The following is a 15273-nucleotide window of genomic DNA, read 5'->3' as shown; positions in this document are numbered from 1 at the left end:
GGGGGGATGGGTGGACAGTGGAGGGCACTGCGGGTGAGGGAAGGGAAGGTAAGGTAGGTGAGGAACGCCTAGGCTAGTTCCCCGGTAAGTACCTGGACTATAGAAGGAACCTACCTAGGGCATGCGCATACCTATAGCAAGCATGGACTGCACAGATAGTACCCGACAGGAGAGAAGAAGAATTGAGTGAGATGGGGACAGGAGGCTACCTAAGGTAAGTCAGGTTGTGTTGCTAATAAGAAGCCCCATGGGAAAAAAGAAACGAAAGAAACGATATTATTTTCTCCTTGGATGAAAAATGCAGGTGGATTACTAGACCTGAAAGATCAGATCCATCAACCGGACACAAGGAACATCAAAATGACCTGAGAGCAAGCCTCATTCCCCTGGCACAGATGGTAGTGTGCATGTCTCGAAACCTCTAAGGGTAAAAAAATCATCTGGCGTCGTACGCTGAAATGGTTGGGTCCCCAGCACATGCATGTTCAGCAGTAGCACTGTATCCACCTTCACTGTCCATACAGTAAGGTACCAACTCAAGCTCAAGTAGCAGAGAATATGGATGTGAGCGGTAGCCGCTTGGAGCTTTTGAAGAAGCAGGGGACCGGGCAGCAAGACCCCCCTCCAGCTCTTGGGGCGGGTCTCAGCAACGAACCGGCGGCAGGCTGACGGCCCAGAGTTTACAAGGGCCTCACAGTGGCCGTCCCGATGGCTTCAGCACCTTACTCTGAACTCCATGCTCCCCGTGACAAAACACGGCATTCATGTACCCATCTCATCCCTGTGTACCTTAGACTTACCTATAACACGTACCGTAGTCGCTCTTGCTGTACTGCGAAACCTGTGCCGTTGCCAGGGACCTGGCTTCCCACCAACAAAGCTTGTGAACCATTGGGTTCAACAGACAAATTTTGAAGCAGGCGAAGAAGCATTCAGAGTCTTGTTTCGACCCAAGGCGGGATTTATCATTCCCTATGTACGTATATCGGCACATCTCAAGTACCTAGGTAGTTTTCAAACTCCCTCGAAACGGTTGTGCAAACAAGAATGGCACTCTCGTGGTTGAGGCACATGTTGGTGATGGAAACAAAAACCACCCGAGAGGCTCGTTACTCTCCCACGTCCTCCCATGCGTTCGAGTACGATATATCCAACGGAAGGCGGCGCTGGAGGGGGAGTGTTGTAAATTTTGTTATAGGCGCACCTTGAGCGGCTTACATCGAGGCGACGGTGTCAGAAGCCACTCTCCACCCCTGGAATCCCTTTTCTTCATTCCCCCAAAACCTTGTTTCTGCCATTGTCCGAAAGTCAAGTCATGGAGGGTGGTGCGGGGAGCTTTAGCTGGGGGGATCGGGGCAGCGCAACTGGAAATGGACGCCATGTGGTTGCTCAGTCTAACCAGTCTGAATCTACTCACAACCTCTTCAAGGCAGATCATCAAGTCTTGATGAACGTAAGTCGCCATCCGGATATTCAGGCCACGGAGAGTTGCGACGACAGCACGGCTGGACGGGTTGGTGACTGCGAATACCTCAGATCGATGTTCAAGCCTTTTGACAGAGAGTACCGATTTAGACTAGGGTCAGGTTGTTTTTGAACTCAACGTGGATCTAGATCTGGATCTGGCAAGCCATATTTGCCTTCTCGGCTTCAAACCAACCAACACACATGGCTCGCACTGCTCCAGGCAAGCATTCCCAGCCATTGAATAATCCAGCCAGGAAAACGCAGTTACTTCAAAATTGCCATGGTCTCGAATTTGATATGAATCTGGATGACCTTGTTCCAGGCAATACATACGTATCGGCACCTTATGTGCCGATTACGATGCGGGATGCAGTCATCCAGAAACCAGCTCTTGCACAACTGCCGCCAGAGACTCGGGACTGCACTGTACATATCCGGCCGTACTGTACTTCCGGCGAGAGCCCATTCCTGCTACTGGTCATCCACGTATAACAAGGGTCAACTCCATAGAGTAAGTGGGTGATATGCAAGAGCCATAAGCATACAGACAGAATCAACCGGGCTCATCGAAGGCCTTGTTGCCCGTTGCGGCCAGCAACTCCTACATCACGTCTTAGACAGATGCAAGAGCTGTTATCGCACCCAGTTTGCCCTGTGGACGACGCAAGAAATCACGCCCTGTCCGAGTGAATACTGTGCACGGATAGTGTTATTGTGTGCAGCAATTGGATCTTGCTGCGGATGATTTTCCGGGGTGTTCTGTGTGATAACTACGAATATGAGATGCTCACCAAGGGATAGACAGGACCGCAAGCCCTGTTAATGTGGCTTGCACCAAGGCCGGGGCACCTCGTGCGCCGTTCACTAGCGTATCCATAACCCCATCAGATGGCATGGTTCTCGAGGTCCATGCCGCGGTGCAAGGATATGTTCACAGCCCATGTCCTTGAACTTGCACAGGACTGGCTCATCACCATCTGTAGGCCCCTCCATCGCTCGCCTCGCCCCCAAAGTTTAAACCCCCCTATGTGTTTGATGAGCATGGAGCGGAGCAACTAAGCACCCCAGTACCACATGCGCGATCTTCCGCAGCCACGTGAGGGTCATCTCTCAAAAGCAGATCGACTGGTCCACCAGTCAGTCTTGACCCAATACGTATTGCAAGAAATAGTGCACATGGGCATGATGTATTTTTGCTTTATCCCTTCGTAAGCGCAGGGCAGTCGTGCCGCGCAGCAACTAGGGCTACGTACCGCCCCAAGTTTGCGAGGTGCCATGTGGCAGATCAGAGGACCTTGGGATGTCATACATAGTATTGGACCATGGATCCGGCCGAGATAGTTGGTTCACCCCGATATCCTCCTTGCTCATCTTTCCTAGAATGGAAAGTAAAGAGCATACGCACGGAACTTGTCATGCCCAAATTTTTATAAGCGTTACCACCATGAAACAATCGGGTATAATTGTGCACTGTGAGCTTTCGTCAATCATTGCTGCTTGTGTCTAGCAACGTTTGCAGAGAAAACGCTGCTGTTCCCTAACGCACTCCACGCACGTGTCGGGGCGCGTCCAAGAGATCTGTCATCTAGCCACCGTGGTGACTAGCCGGTACGATTTCGGGGCGCTGATCTTGGGAAGCTAGGCGGGCCAATCGACAAGGGTATCTCTGAAGCGACACTGGTGATGGGGCCGGTTCTACAGAGAAGAGCGCTCATGAATATCCTCGTGTCTGGTGCAAATATTTCTGTAGAGTCGCGCCGAGGTAGTTGATGCGAACAAGGAAGCGTATGAGAGAATTTTTGTTTCTACCTAGTACTAACCTTCCTAGATACTAATGTTATTACGGAAGTTGCGAGGATGCATACAACTGTTTCGTACACTACAGGCAGGTGTGAGATCGGTACCTTATTAGGTATTCCTTTCCATTGACTCAGGTGCGACAGCGATGCATACCTACCTTAGGTAACCTACCTGCCTTTGAACAAAGTAAGGTATGACATTTGCATTGTATGCGATATCTGGAGTTTTCTTGACTATACAATCCAATCCTGTCCAGCTTTGTTGAGGTTGATTAATAACTCTGTCCTCTACTTGAACAATGATATGATATTAATTACTTTTTTACTCAACTATTGCTTTGGCGTTGCTTACGCTGTCGCTTCAGCTCATGCACCTTGCCGCTGTATAATGGACTTCCGTGGAACACGCCTAAGTTGCTACGAAACGCACAGAGAAATTGCTTTTTACATAACTCATATCACGCAAGTCGGAATCGGTCTCTAACTTTCCCTTATTACAGACTGTTGATCACGGATACTTTGCTCGGACTATCTATCAGATGCAACCCCCGAAGTCAATGGTGAACCTGGTATACTCTGCAACGCGGCAACGCAAGTCCTACCGCTGAGAATGTTGAACTATGGCGCCCCTGGTTTATCTAAGACAAATTCACCCCCGCAGTTCGAGGCCAACGCGAGCCATGGTCATCAAGCAAATGCCCAAAATCTCTTGGTGTCGTTTTAACGCCAGATCCGACTCTGAGGGCCCAAGCACCCAGCAGCTTGACTACGTTCGGGGATGTTCTCCCGGGGATCCTTATCATCGTCTCTTCGTTGAGTGAGCCAAAGCCGTCGATCTCTACTTTGGGGTTTCCTGCCGACTCATGGCTGCGAAATTGTAGCTGAAAAAGTGTTTCTGCTATGCGTCCCACAGCAACCCCTGTTACGAGTCAATTCCCCTGATTGGAAGGATAGTAAGCCATGATTGGTGAGTATGGCTCCCATGTCAGGGTATCTATGTATACAACGTTTCATGGGATCTGAAATTTCATTACCCAGCAACTGACATCTGTCGATGCTGCGGTAGCATGGGTTGCTCAAAAACATCAACGAGGGTCTGCTTATCCGTGCTCTTCAGCTTTTGCTAGCTGCTCAGTCTCGGCCTTCAAATCCTCTATATATACGTATCCAACGTGGCCTGCACATAATTAACACCAACCGACTTGTGAGATACGGCGCTCAACTCTTGGCGCCATGGTGTGAAGCCTTGATTGACATACCACGGTAAGTGCCGGCTCGGGAATTGATATATTTGCCAGACCACGATTGTTTGCCTTGATAGAAGTGGTACGGCCCTGCATTATCACGCTGACTCGCTTGTTCAGTTACACACTGCGTCACTGATGAACCAGATTCAAGTGATACCCGTGGAAAACCATGCAACCAGTCCCTCTTTCACACGATTTTTCATCCCGCGTCCCATTCCCCTCATATCAGCCCTGTGCAATGATATGGCGCAGTGCAACGGGCGAATCATCGCTTTGCTTCATCTGGGCTAGTCAGGGAAGACTCGAGATCTCGAGCCCCTTCAGCTCTGAATTTAGAACAATTATCATCAGACGAAGGGTCCCTGCAATCTCTTGGCTGTAGTACCAAATCGCCTGGATTCACCCATAGCGGAGAGTCGGTCTTCGTGCTAAAGCCTCTTTTTGTCTACGCGATATACCCTTGCTCCTTGTCAAAGAACACTCGCATTGGCTCTTCTCAGATACTTGTGGGTTCACAGGCTGTCTCTGGACCCAGCCGTCTGGTAAAACCTAGGCACTTCATGAACAGGCGAAGTGAACAAAGTTTGGAACTATCGTTAGTGGATATTTTGCATTACAGTTTCCTTAGAGGCTATCGTTTAATCTTGCTCACCATCATTGATAGGGTTATAGCTGGTGAGAACCAGATTTGCCCTCGATCAATAAGTACTTGATGACGATGCTGTTTGGCAGTGTTAGAAAATAACCCTCAATTCATTGAATGGCGGCATGAAACAACGGCCACGAATCGACAAGCTAGCATTTCTCCACTGACACGAATCCACCAAGACCATGTCGCAGAACGAAGTTTACTTCAGATCTTGAGCTGTCTCAGTCGATATCCTGTCTGACGGACAATCCGAGTTAATTGAAACATGCCGCTGAGACATAGATAAGCGGTCAGCTGTAACAGTGAGTGCTCACATAAGTGTTGGCGAAGTGCTCAGGGAACATTGAAGCAAATTAGTTGCTACTTCGCACATCAATGACAATACCACAGCTGCATCCGTCTCTCAAATTTCTGTTCCACACTGAAGTTGGTAAACCATCCAGGTTGGTAAGCCCGGATTCTTGCTGTCGACTACCTTGATTGCCAGAAGATGGGTGAGGCACTGTACGATACATAACCGTGTCCCGAGGCATGCCAGTCCGCGATGGACTAACTTTAGTATCATCACTTCTGCACCTCGATCAAGCATGTTGGCGCTTGGATCGAATCTGGGGCCCCTAGACTGGGTGACTAGTTCAACGCCCTCCGTCCCTCTCGATACCTTATGGTGAGAGCCCCATGGATGACCCGTCATAAGTTCCAAGTCCAAAAGTGCCATCTCGAGAAAGGTCGGCCTAAAGATGGGTTTGTTGGCTACCTAGCAGGAGACTTTTTATGCAGTGGAATCTCCAAACAGCTGTATGAGCGCCAGCCTTGCTTGTCTGGGCCAGCATTCAACAACTTGGATAACTCACTTCATGGCTGCCAGGGCTGCCTATGAGCCCGTGAAGGATGCGTTGTTTCTGGAGGTCCTGGCGACAAGGGGTTGTCAAGAACAATGTAGGGAGAACCAAAGCTCTCTGCAGAATCTGGCCGGTGTCTTGGCCACCCTCAGTCAGATAGCATGCATCGCATGGGATCACGATTTTGATAGGTCTGTCTCCCAAAGCACCCATCTGGCATCCCATCGACACGCAACCTGATTTGAGCAAGACTTTGTGTGCTGCATCTCTTGTCGTTCATCACATAGATGTCTCGCTCAGCCCAATTAAGTCGGTCAAGTGCCTGAGACCTGTCTCATACTTTTTGCTTTTGCCAGCAACATGGCCCTGTCATTGCCCCAGCCTGCTTCTTCCCTTGCGTATTCAAGCCTCGATTCTGTTGGATGACCTTTCTAGCCTCTTTCATCTCAAATATTTCTCCACCTCGGAGAAGAAGCTCAATGTCTGGTATCGGGCTGCCGCCGTGGGCTCTATAGCGGCTGCATGGGTCAAGTCTCGTTCTGGCGAGACATGCATGAGCCTTTCATAAGTGCATTTGGCCTGTGATAAAGGACGGCACAAAGTTGGCTTCTTGTTGATCTGAAGATACCCGAAAGATCGTTCTTCTCTTCCCGGAAAGATACTCGACCTCCACACTACCTCGGCAACAGGGCCAATGGTAACAAAGGCAAGACTAAGTCAACGGAGAGGAGGGAGAGCTGGGTGGAAATACCCAGGAAATGATAACGATATGTCACTCTAATGCCCACCAAGGCGCATGGCTCAGATCACCACCGCCCATACCTAACTTCAGCAATGCACTCAACAGAATGACTCGAGATGTGTGGCCGTTCAGCTAGACATGGACTAGTGTACGACAGGGCCATCGAAATCGCGCCGATGAGTTCTGGACACCATTAGCCTTTGATTCATAAGTTAATGGTATGTCTGTCCTAACATTACCATCGTTCGAGTCATCTGGCGTAACACTAAGAAGCCTGGTTGAATCGCCAGTAGGAAGAGTAAAATAAGTTTTCAGCTTTCCGATATTTGCTCCTCATCACTGCATTGAAAGTAGATATTTTTAGACTGGTCTAGACTTCAAGGTATCACTCTACTTGTGTCTTTACTTTCTCGATATCGTGGTTACACCTCGAACTGTGCAAAATCTGTCACAAGCTCCAATTTTGACTAACCTGCACATAAAGATAGCTTGTTAGATGTTCAAGCATGTCAGTCCAGGCATCGAGAGCGCTTCGGATGATTGACAAAGCCTTACGAGGGTATATCCCAAGATTATAGTTGATAATGGAAGAAGTCCTTCATCTTAGTCGACACAACCACTTGCCGCAGTGATCACTCTCCTACATCAGAGATAAGAGTGTGTCATTAGCGTCAATTTATGCATAGATGCAATGTATATGGTGAACTTGGTGAAACTATTCATAGACATTGATGCACGATAATGAGCGTAGAAGTGGTTATACACTATATGATATCGTTGCTCCAGGGATGACATCAGTGCGATGCGATTTCTTCCGGAGCCATGCATGTCTCTCATATGTAATATCCAAGCTGGGGCCAAAAGCCTTTTTGCACAGCAAACGCACTATTACTGAGTCCTCTCCGAACTTCCTTGAGGCAGACGGCTTCTTCATGCAAGTCAACTCATTCAAAAACAAAAGACGTGAAGCCCTAAAACTCAAATTCAGGTCTGAACACATCCGGATCGACGCCAGCAACGGTCTTCTCCGCCAAATCCCGGCGACCCATTTGTGTAAAGACACGCCGGAGGGTATCGTACAGGGTGCTGCTCCGGTTTTGCGCCGACATGCGGTCGAGTGTCTCATCGACGCCGGAGGCATTATCGCCCAGAATCTCGTACGCCTTGCTCCGGCCGGACTTTTCAATGGCCTTGTGCATCTCCAGAGCGGCTAGGAAGTGACAGGCAGCCTCATGGTGGCAGTGAATGTTGATGCAGCTGACACCTAGGTTGTAGCGGGCTCGCACAAAGTTGGGAGCCATGGCAAGGGCTTCTTGGTATGCCGCAATAGCTTCCTCGGAGCGTCCACTATTGGCAAGAGTTGCACCGAGACGGTTCCAGAGGAGATGAAGCTGCTCCTGTTGGTTGGATGTACCAACCTCCGATGAGTGGAGGGCAGACTGGAAGCAATCCACTGCTTTGTCATAATCCTCTGCGCCATAAAAGAGCACTCCAAGGCCTACTTGCACATCCGGATCCATGTGCTCACCGTCAGGGCTTAGCTGGGCCGCCTTGATAAACAGATTTGTCACCTTGTCATGAAGCTGCTGCCGGTCTGTGAAACCCATCTCTGCGGGTGGGTGTAGGTCTTTGGGATCGAGAATGTTAGGATACTTAACGGACAACCACCTCTCAAGAGTTCGATATGCTGTGCTGTCGTATCCTTCATTGGTGTATGATACTGCCAGGCCCATCAAGGCCGCCAAGTTGTTGGGGTCAAGTTTCAGCGCTTGCTCGAGAGCCCTGATGGCTGCTGTTTCTTTCTCATTCTGCGCCTGGGCTGTTCCTAGGTAAACCCACGCCTCGGTATGATTAGGATTCTGCTGGACAGCGGATTCGAAAGCCAGCGCGGCCAAGGACAGGTTTCCGCCTTCTCTCATGATGCGCACACCCTCCTCGAAAGCGTTCTTTTCGTCGCGAAAGAAGTTGTCTTGTTCGAATAGGTAGGTTTCGACGGCCGGGTCCCCAAGGCGGCCCCAGTCGCCCATACCCTCGAAATCGGGCATCATGTTGTTGCTCCATTCGGTATCGAATTGGTCAAAGTCTTGTCTAGAAGCAGCCGTCTCAGCTTGTATTCCTCTCCATATAGATTCGAAGTCACCCAACTCATTAGTTTCGGCCGTCAGGCCCTTGTCCATTTCGTTGAGCTCCTGCTCTGCGGCATTTGCCTCTTCTTGTTCCTTAGCCTTATCACTATCTTGCAGCTCCATCGAGGCGAACTGCTCCTCCCACTTGTGGTCGTCGAGCTCCACGAGGCGGCCCTTGCCCTTGAGATCCTGCTGTTGTGGTTGGTGCATGGGCTGCTGGTTCTGGTACATAGGTTGAAACATGGGAGTGTAGCCCATCGGTCTGTTCATCATGCCGCCCATCATGGGTCTTTGTTGGTTCATCTGGCTAGGAACGTTGCTTTGCATCGGACTCGCTCTCGCGGAAGAACCTTGTGTGTTAAGCTGCTGAAAACGGGCAAATTCGTCGGCGTTAAAGTGCGATTGTGCAGCAGGTGGCGCCTGGAAAGTTGACTCCATCGCTGGCTGGCCATTGAAGTCGTGCGCCCATGTTGGTGACGCCGAGTTGGCTCGCATATGGGATTGGGCTAGGTTAAGAGGGGCCATCTGGCTCGGCTGCATGGGGAATTCTTGCTGGAGGCTCGGGCCTTGGTTAAGGAAGCCGTTCATCATCTACAGCATCAAGATTGGTGTATTAGTAATAGCTTCAACGGCCCTGTATGGCAGCGCACCTCGTCCTGGGGCGCACTGGCGCTCTGGCTTCGAAATCCATTGAGCTGTCCTCCAGGTCCTCGACCGACTAGACGGTCTTGCTGGAGTGTTCTGTCATTCTGAGTATGCTTATGAAGCTGGCTGAGAGGGTTCGCAGATGTCGAACATTCAGCGCCACCCATAAACGACATGACGGCTAGCGTTCAGTAGAATGAGTCTTGAGTGATCGGGTACGTCGGTAAGCAAAAATAAATTATGGGAGTTTGGAGTCGATGATGAGTTCTCGCTTTAATGATTATGAGAAGATACGGGTTGTAGTTTACAGTTCGGATGGAAGAGGGTCGAACTCCTACTGTGAGCTAGCGAAACCCGAAGTGATGCCCGCGCTATGGCGGGGAAAATACCGAGGCTCCGCCGTCTTCTTTGCCTTTATCGGCAGGACTTACCGAATATGAAGATAACTGTGCCGCACGTGACTGCGGGGTGGCCCAGATTCAACGCGCAGGGGTCACACCGAGCTAACAACGCAAAAGGGACTATTACTTTCGGTGAACGGTGAACGGTGAGTAGTGCATGCTTTATCGATAAGAACATTTTTTTCCCTCGTTCCTGTCCACCCAAGGCTACAAGCCAACCTCCGACCTTGAAGCCTTACTACCAATCCTTTCAAGGACATCTATCATTCCCAATTAACAAGATGCTCAGACAAGTGTATGTCAAGCCGGCTCTCAACCACAAGTATTATTTTATAAACTAACAACCATGAAGTAAACCTCGCAATGCGCGCTCAAAGCGAGCCCTCGAGAAGCGCGAACCAAAGGCAAACGAGAATCCCAAGACGTGCCTCTTCCTCCGCGGAACAACATGCTCTCAGATAATCCAGGATGCTCTCAATGATCTTCATCAGATGCGCCAACCTCTCGCTAAGAAGTTCACCAAGAAGAACGCCATCCATCCCTTTGACGATGCCGCCTCGCTCGAGTTTTTCTCCGAAAAGAACGACGCCAGTCTCCTCGTTTTTGGTAGCAGCCAGAAGAAGCGCCCTCACACCTTGACTTTTGTTCGCACTTTTGGTTACAAGGTTCTTGACATGCTTGAGCTCTACCTCGACCCAGAGAGTTTCCGTGCCATTGCTCAGTTTAAGACGAAGAAATTCGCCATTGGCCTGCGGCCTATGATCCTGTTCGCTGGTACTGCCTTTGAGAGCCCTGTCAGCAACGAGTTCACCCTTGCAAAGAGCATGCTCCTTGATTTCTTCAAGGGCGAGCCCAGCGACAAGATTGACGTCGAAGGTCTCCAGTACATCATCTCCATTAGCGCAGAGGATAGCACTGGCGAAGGCGATGTTAAGCCCGCCATTCACTTGCGTGTCTATACCATCAGCACCAAGCGATCCGGTCAGCGCCTCCCCCGCGTCGAGGTTGAGGAGATCGGTCCTCGCATGGATTTCCGTGTCGGCCGAGTCAGGGAGCCCGATGAGTCGATGCTCAAGGAGGCCTTGAAGAAACCTCGCGGCACCGAGGAGCGCACCAAGAAGAACATCACAACTGATTCCATGGGCGACAAGATTGGCCGCGTGCATCTGGGCAAGCAGGATCTCAGCGAGCTGCAGCTCCGCAAGATGAAGGGTTTGAAGCGAAGTCGAAAGGATGCCGAAGATGCGGTGGATGTCGTTGAAGAGGAGGAGTCCAAGAGGATAAAGCAATAGAAGATGTGCGGCATTGCATGCTTGGAGTTGGGCGTCTAGGAAAAGGTCTTGTAAAGGCTGCGTCAATAATTGATTTACTGGGTTTGATCCCTAAATATGACAGGTCCTGTCGTATATCTAATTGAAGTTTCTGATATTGCCGTCATTTATCTGGGCATGGTGACCCCGATGCTGTCATCTCTCCTCTGACAGTTAGTCATAGTGTTTAGATACAACTGCTTGAGGCAAGGCTACCGCTCCTTCTATGTTCCAGTTATTACAAGTATCGCTCGCTGGACCATACATGGCTACATTCGAAGCCCCAAACCGCATTTCTCTTTTGTAACGACATTATATACTAATTAAACCGAGATCAAAGCGGAAGGCCCCGCTTCCAGCGACGACCTGGAGACTTGTGCTGGGTATGCAACATGGAGCAACGAAACCATAAGCCCAAGCTTCGCTTGGGCATGTTTGATCTAACTGTACTGTTTCCCGTGCCTGGCTGAACCCTTCAACTCGTAAGTCGTGATCGATGATAGGCTTGCCATTGTGCTAATCAACACAATGACCAAAGTCCTGTGGGTGCCTGGCAAAGAATCTCGAACATTAGGCCAGGCTTTTCCCTCCTTGGTAGATTATCGCGCCGAGAATGTAATCGGGCTGTAAGGCGCCGTGTGATCTCTTACACAAGTGATCATTCGGACCATCTCGTCTCGATACGTCTTGACATAATCAACGGTTTCGATTGCGAGGAAAAGGTCGTGAATCATCAAGTGGGATGATGGAGCCGTCCTCTTATGTCGACTGTAGGCGGAAAGCATTTCTTGTTGACTAGCGACATGCTGAAGCTGGTTACCAACAAGATATTCCAAAGGCCGCGAGACCAGCTCTAAGCCCTAAGGCTCGGCCATCATGGCTGTGCATAGCCGCCACGACATTTCAGTCAGGTGAGTCAGGAACGATGAGATCCTCGTCTGCAATGGGAATAGGAGGCTGCGCATGCTGGTGCAGCATCTCAGCAAATATCTCGATGTGCTGTGTCATAGAGCCAACAGTCTGTTGCTCGGGTGCCTGCTCTTCGAGCTCCGTGCCCCAGATGTCTTGCGGGATAGAGCTGCCATCCAATAAAGCGATCCTTATTGGCCACTCAAGGTGCCGCCACCACTTAGATCTGGGCTCGAATAAGCTGACCAGGCCCATGACCTCTCGACGAGCCACATCTTGCAACCACCATACGTTATCCATTCGCTTCAGCAATGCAAAGAAGCAAGCAAGGATGGCGAGAGCACGGGGCCGTCTTGCATCAACAAGATCAACGTAGCGCTTCGAAACAGTAGCAGGGAAAGTGAGTGCGGCAGCTGCATGATAGTTTTTATGTGCCCAGTTGAGCACGCTGACAGCATGTGAGTAAGCTTGAGTGGTTGACGAAAGCAACCGAGGATCTTCGTTCATCAATTCATCGTTTAGCCCTTCTAGCATATGACCGAAGAATGAGTCAGGCGAGCGCGGGTTGAGGTTCAGTTGGAAACCAGGTTGCGAATCAATGACAACTTTTACGATGTCGCTGTGGTGGATCCATTGCCACGAGTTTGCGACCACGGTCTTGACGCCTTGAAAAGCATGGAACCAGGACAGGGGCGGCACATATCGACTCGTTGAATCCCCAGGAGCAGAATCCCCGTCGTCCTTGACAAAGATGCGCGAGGCACTGGCTTGGAAAGCAATGAGCGTCGCCGTGAGGAAGAGAGCCTCCGCATTGTCGGGCGTAATGCCCGAGCCCAGCGATGCCCCAAATGCAGAAAGAGAGGAGGCCGAGTAGGCATGTGAAGCGCGCACCAACGCTTTGTCATTCGGGGACATTGAGCGTAGATGGAGGGCTGCGACAGACAAGATGGCGTCGGCGAGGTACGTCTTGCCGTTGCCAGAGAAGGCCATCTGTGGGACGGCACGCTGCCAGATATCCTCGGCGGCAGGCGAGTTGGTCAGGAGCGTCTTGGAAGTGACATTGGTGTAGTGATGCATCAAACGCAGCTCGAGCATTCGTTCGCCATGGTCTATGGTGTTGGTGGACGAGCTTATCGAAGGTTGCGAGTAGACGGAAGTCGGAGGAGAAGGATTTGGTCGCGGCGCTCTTGCTGGACTTGAAGGGGCACGTGGGCGTGGTAACGGAGTTCTTGGAGCAGAATTGAAGTTGACAGTCGGCGCAGGCGAGGGAGTAGGTGCGCCGATACTCTCAGTACTGGTATTAGTTGATATGGCAAGTTCTTCGAGGACATCGGGGTTGCTGAAATCGCAAGGAACGCCGTGCTTGGCACAGTTACCACATCGTGGGTGAACCTCGTCGCACTACAACCAATGGGAATTTCGAGTCAGTCCAGGCGTCCAAAAAGATCAAGAGTCTGGGGGCGATCCGAGCCGATGCGAGGAATGTTTATGTTTGGACGACAAGCGCGCAATATGGTGCGATGCGTTGAGGCAGAAGCAGAGGATCGATAAGACCTACTTTTATCTTCCTATTCTTACACCTCCGACAACCCGCCCGAGACTTTTTGTGAGAGCGTCGAGGAGGCATGATGGATTGAGAAAGGGGCCAAAGGAGGAAGAGATATGTAATTTGTTTGTTTCACGTGTCGTTTGTCAACAATTTCCCTGGGAATGTATGGAGAGGACCCTGAAATGTGAGTAGAATCGCAGCATGGCCGCAGAGGCAGGGGGCCTCTATACGGTTGGCTTTGGGGAAAGGAGAAGCAACAGTAGAGAGCAGAGAAGGAAGAGAGATTATTATAAGGAAGAGAATTCCATGACGCGTGTTGAAGAACGAAGAGAGGCGAAATCGTGGTTGAGCACGAAACGGTAAGGTAAAGTTTTCGAACTTGGGGGCAGAAGCTGGCAGTTAGTTACTGCTGAGATTCCCCGTTTCGAGCAAGTGCGGTGAAGGAGAATCTGGTGCTATTGTGATGTGATGAGATGCAAATGAGGGCAGAAGAGATGCAGCCAGCAGCCACCGCGCACCATGAAGTGGAGGGGCGGTCCCGTCGGCAGGACAGCCTAGTGGAGCTTGGAGCGTCGAGTTGGCCTGGTTGGGTCCCCCGGTTCAGCACAGTTCTAACCTGTCACGGCCTTCTGTTGGCGTCCACAGCGAATGGGAGCTGGGAAGGCTGCACTGCCACAGCCAGTCAACAGGGATATGGGCCTGTCCTGTCGTGTGCTTCCCGTCTGCTCTGCTCCCCGAGCCCTCCTGATACCCAGGTATGTACGGAGTATTGCTGTGCGTGTCGGGGATGCTTTTGGTATCAGCTTCTCATTGTGGAGCCCGAATATCGACGCTTTGTCGATTGTGTCCTTCGCCTAAGGGACCACGTAGACAGGTGGACTGAGGATAACATAAAAAAGGATGAGGACGGCCCGGATACCGCCAGATGGCTATCGTTTCTTTGATCATCACCAAGTCTATGGCACAATGGGCTGAACGAAAGACAGACAGGTCGCAGAGGACCCAGTGACAGGAGAGACATCCGTACTCAGACACCTGCAAAAAGGTCACACAGATTCAAAGATTACGCATGGAACCCTATCCAGGCGTACAATGGCTTATTCCAACCAACATGACTGCCTCAAAGCCACCCCAGTTCAGACTCATCTTCTTCATGTCAATCGGGTGAGATAAGTTGTTCCGACTGAGGCTGTGTCAATTGGACGCCAATGGCAACTATGACGGGTAGATAGATAATGGGTGCATGGAGATATTAATCTCCCGTCCATGAGCACCTACAGAATATGGGGGTTCTCCCTTTGTCGGATATTGGGGTGGTTTGGTGGTCCGATCGTATCATGAGATCTACCGTCTTTTGGGAACACGGGACGATGGCGTCCAATGAAACCACGACATCCTGTCAGACTGAGAAAACGTTGAGCCGTCGGGGATGTGGTTATTCCGAGGGTCAGGATGAAGGATGAAGGACATTCGGTGCCTGTCGATTTGGATGACGTTTCGAGATTAATTAATTGATGGATGCACTATTATGATGCATTTTCAAATTGATCTGCGGCCTCCGTACTCGTATCATAATGTCTGTTACAG

The 15273-nt window shown here is 50.6% G+C and overlaps 3 protein-coding genes across 3 annotated transcripts; 1 reads left to right on the top strand and 2 right to left on the bottom strand.

Moving 5' to 3' along the window:
- Positions 1–7717: 7717 nt before the first annotated feature.
- On the bottom strand, positions 7718–9693 carry FMAN_00751 (uncharacterized protein; the record flags this gene model as incomplete). Its single annotated transcript, XM_041827031.1, has 3 exons — positions 7718–8834; positions 8892–9463; positions 9523–9693. 3 exons carry the CDS (start codon positions 9691–9693, stop codon positions 7718–7720), a joined length of 1860 nt encoding a protein of 619 aa, XP_041676082.1.
- Positions 9694–10199: 506 nt separating this feature from the next.
- On the top strand, positions 10200–11210 carry FMAN_00750 (putative RNA binding protein Rpf2 involved in ribosome biogenesis; the record flags this gene model as incomplete). The annotated part of the gene is made up of 2 exons (XM_041827020.1): positions 10200–10213; positions 10271–11210. The coding sequence occupies 2 exons, from the start codon at positions 10200–10202 to the stop codon at positions 11208–11210; spliced, it is 954 nt and encodes a 317-aa protein (XP_041676081.1).
- Positions 11211–12131: 921 nt separating this feature from the next.
- Positions 12132–13764, bottom strand: FMAN_00749 (uncharacterized protein; the record flags this gene model as incomplete). Its single annotated transcript, XM_041827009.1, has 2 exons — positions 12132–13538; positions 13696–13764. 2 exons carry the CDS (start codon positions 13762–13764, stop codon positions 12132–12134), a joined length of 1476 nt encoding a protein of 491 aa, XP_041676080.1.
- Positions 13765–15273: the final 1509 nt, after the last annotated feature.

The sequence above is a fragment of the Fusarium mangiferae genome (genome assembly GCF_900044065.1).
Source record: "Fusarium mangiferae strain MRC7560 genome assembly, contig: FMAN_scaffold001, whole genome shotgun sequence".
Classification (NCBI taxonomy): domain Eukaryota; kingdom Fungi; phylum Ascomycota; class Sordariomycetes; order Hypocreales; family Nectriaceae; genus Fusarium; species Fusarium mangiferae.
The sequence above is the reverse complement of the archived record's forward strand: the minus strand, read 5'-3'. Positions and strand labels throughout refer to the sequence as shown.